This window comes from Gymnodraco acuticeps, unplaced genomic scaffold (genome assembly GCF_902827175.1).
Source record: "Gymnodraco acuticeps unplaced genomic scaffold, fGymAcu1.1, whole genome shotgun sequence".
Classification (NCBI taxonomy): domain Eukaryota; kingdom Metazoa; phylum Chordata; class Actinopteri; order Perciformes; family Bathydraconidae; genus Gymnodraco; species Gymnodraco acuticeps.
In genome coordinates, this window is record NW_022990130.1 from 2,046 (window position 1) to 5,513 (window position 3,468).

The window sequence follows — 3,468 nt, forward strand, 5'->3', positions numbered from 1 at the left end:
CCAGCAGTATGTAGAGAACATCCAGCAGCATGTAGAGAACATCCAGCAGCATGTAGAGAACATCCAGCAGTATGTAGAGAACATCCAGCAGCATGTAGAGAACATCCAGCAGCATGTAGAGAACATCCAGCAGCATGTAGAGAACATCCAGCAGCATGTAGAGAACATCCAGCAGCATGTAGAGGACATCCAGCAGCATGTAGAGAACATCCAGCAGCATGTAGAGGACATCCAGCAGCATGTAGAGAACATCCAGCAGCATGTAGAGAACATCCAGCAGCATGTAGAGAACATCCAGCAGCATGTAGAGAACATCCAGCAGCATGTAGAGAACATCCAGCAGCATGTAGAGAACATCCAGCAGCATGTAGAGAACATCCAGCAGCACATGCAGTATGTAGAGGACATCCAGCAGCATGTAGAGGACATCCAGCAGCATGTAGAGGACATCCAGCAGCATGTAGAGGACATCCAGCAGCACATGCAGTATGTAGAGGACATCCAGCAGCATGTAGAGGACATCCAGCAGCATGTAGAGAACATCCAGCAGCATGTAGAGGACATCCAGCAGCATGTAGAGAACATCCAGCAGCATGTAGAGGACATCCAGCAGCATGTAGAGGACATCCAGCAGCATGTAGAGGACATCCAGCAGCATGTAGAGGACATCCAGCAGCATCTAGAGGACATCCAGCAGCATGTAGAGAACATCCAGCAGCATGTAGAGGACATCCAGCAGCATGTAGAGGACATCCAGCAGCATGTAGAGGACATCCAGCAGCATGTAGAGGACATCCAGCAGCATGTAGAGGACATCCAGCAGCATGTAGAGAACATCCAGCAGCATGTAGAGAACATCCAGCAGCATGTAGAGAACATCCAGCAGCATGTAGAGAACATCCAGCAGCATGTAGAGGACATCCAGCAGCATGTAGAGGACACCCAGCAGCATGTAGAGCACATCCAGCAGCGTATGTAGAGGACATCCAGCAGTATGTAGAGGACATCCAGCAGCATGTAGAGGACACCCAGCAGCATGTAGAGGACACCCAGCAGCGTATGTAGAGGACATCCAGCAGTATGTAGAGGACATCCAGCAGCATGTAGAGGACATCCAGCAGTATGTAGAGGACATCCAGCAGTATGTAGAGGACATCCAGCAGTATGTAGAGGACATCCAGCAGCATGTAGAGGACATCCAGCAGCATGTAGAGGACATCCAGCAGCACATGCAGTATGTAGAGGACATCCAGCAGCATGTAGAGGACATCCAGCAGCATGTAGAGGACATCCAGCAGCACATGCAGTATGTAGAGGACATCCAGCAGCATGTAGAGAACATCCAGCAGCACATGCAGTATGTAGAGGACATCCAGCAGCATGTAGAGGACATCCAGCAGTATGTAGAGGACATCCAGCAGCATGTAGAGGACATCCAGCAGCACATGCAGTATGTAGAGGACATCCAGCAGTATGTAGAGGACATCCAGCAGCATGTAGAGGACATCCAGCAGCATGTAGAGGACATCCAGCAGTATGTAGAGGACATCCAGCAGCACATGCAGTATGTAGAGGACATCCAGCAGTATGTAGAGGACATCCAGCAGCATGTAGAGGACATCCAGCAGTATGTAGAGGACATCCAGCAGCACATGCAGCATGTAGAGGACATCCAGCAGCATGTAGAGGACATCCAGCAGTATGTAGAGGACATCCAGCAGTATGTAGAGGACATCCAGCAGCATGTAGAGAACATCCAGCAGCACATGCAGTATGTAGAGGACATCCAGCAGCACATGCAGTATGTAGAGGACATCCAGCAGCACATGCAGTATGTAGAGGACATCCAGCAGTATGTAGAGGACATCCAGCAGCATGTAGAGGACATCCAGCAGCATGTAGAGGACATCCAGCAGCATGTAGAGGACATCCAGCAGCATGTAGAGGACATCCAGCAGCATGTAGAGGACGCATGTCGAGGACATCCAGCAGCATGTAGAGGACATCCAGCAGTATGTAGAGGACATCCAGCAGCACATGCAGTATGTAGAGGACATCCAGCAGCACATGCAGCATGTAGAGGACATCCAGCAGCATGTAGAGCACATCCAGCAGTATGTAGAGGACATCCAGCAGCATGTAGAGGACATCCAGCAGCATGTAGAGGACATCCAGCAGCATGTAGAGGACATCCAGCAGTATGTAGAGGACATCCAGCAGTATGTAGAGGACATCCAGCAGTATGTAGAGGACATCCAGCAGCATGTAGAGGACATCCAGCAGCATGTAGAGGACATCCAGCAGTATGTAGAGGACATCCAGCAGCATGTAGAGGACATCCAGCAGCACATGCAGTATGTAGAGGACATCCAGCAGCATGTAGAGGACATCCAGCAGTATGTAGAGGACATCCAGCAGCATGTAGAGAACATCCAGCAGCATGTAGAGGACATCCAGCAGTATGTAGAGGACATCCAGCAGCATGTAGAGGACATCCAGCAGCATGTAGAGGACATCCAGCAGTATGTAGAGGACATCCAGCAGCATGTAGAGGACATCCAGCAGTATGTAGAGGACATCCAGCAGCACATGCAGTATGTAGAGGACATCCAGCAGCATGTAGAGGACATCCAGCAGTATGTAGAGGACATCCAGCAGCATGTAGAGGACATCCAGCAGTATGTAGAGGACATCCAGCAGCATGTAGAGGACATCCAGCAGCATGTAGAGGACATCCAGCAGCATGTAGAGAACATCCAGCAGCATGTAGAGGACATCCAGCAGCATGTAGAGGACATCCAGCAGTATGTAGAGGACATCCAGCAGCATGTAGAGGACATCCAGCAGCATGTAGAGGACATCCAGCAGCATGTAGAGAACATCCAGCAGCATGTAGAGGACATCCAGCAGCATGTAGAGAACATCCAGCAGCATGTAGAGGACATCCAGCAGCACATGCAGTATGTAGAGGACATCCAGCAGCATGTAGAGGACATCCAGCAGCATGTAGAGGACATCCAGCAGTATGTAGAGGACATCCAGCAGCACATGCAGTATGTAGAGGACATTCAGCAGCATGTAGAGGACATCCAGCAGCACATGTAGTATGTAGAGGACATCCAGCAGCATGTAGAGGACATCCAGCAGCATGTAGAGGACATCCAGCAGTATGTAGAGGACATCCAGCAGCACATGCAGTATGTAGAGGACATTCAGCAGCATGTAGAGGACATCCAGCAGCACATGCAGTATGTAGAGGACATCCAGCAGTATGTAGAGGACATCCAGCAGCATGTAGAGAACATCCAGCAGTATGTAGAGGACATCCAGCAGTATGTAGAGGACATCTAGCAGCATGTAGAGAACATCCAGCAGCATGTAGAGGACATCCAGCAGCATGTAGAGGACATCCAGCAGTATGTAGAGGACATCCAGCAGCATGTAGAGGACATCCAGCAGCATGTAGAG

At 50.2% G+C, this 3,468-nt stretch overlaps 1 protein-coding gene across 2 annotated transcripts; it reads left to right on the top strand.

The window, feature by feature from the left end:
- Positions 1-782: 782 nt before the first annotated feature.
- On the top strand, positions 783-3,255 carry LOC117546530 (nuclear transcription factor Y subunit beta-like). 2 transcript variants are annotated; one of them, XM_034216746.1, is made up of 3 exons: positions 783-1,319; positions 1,392-1,463; positions 2,026-3,255. In XM_034216746.1, exons 1-3 carry the CDS (start codon positions 1,230-1,232, stop codon positions 3,103-3,105), a joined length of 1,242 nt encoding a protein of 413 aa, XP_034072637.1. In that variant the 5' UTR covers positions 783-1,229; the 3' UTR covers positions 3,106-3,255. The 2 variants fall into 2 exon arrangements, with proteins under 2 accessions (XP_034072637.1, XP_034072636.1); XM_034216745.1 differs by having other exon boundaries at positions 783-1,463.
- Positions 3,256-3,468: the final 213 nt, after the last annotated feature.

Coding starts and splice junctions, on each gene's coding strand:
- LOC117546530 (XM_034216745.1), top strand. CDS start 1,230: ATGCAGTATGTAGAGGACATCCAGCAGCATGTAGAGGACATCCAGCAG. Junction 1,464..2,025: donor ACATGCAGTATGTAGAGGAC/ATCCAGCAGTAT, acceptor TATGTAGAGGAC/ATCCAGCAGCACATGCAGTA.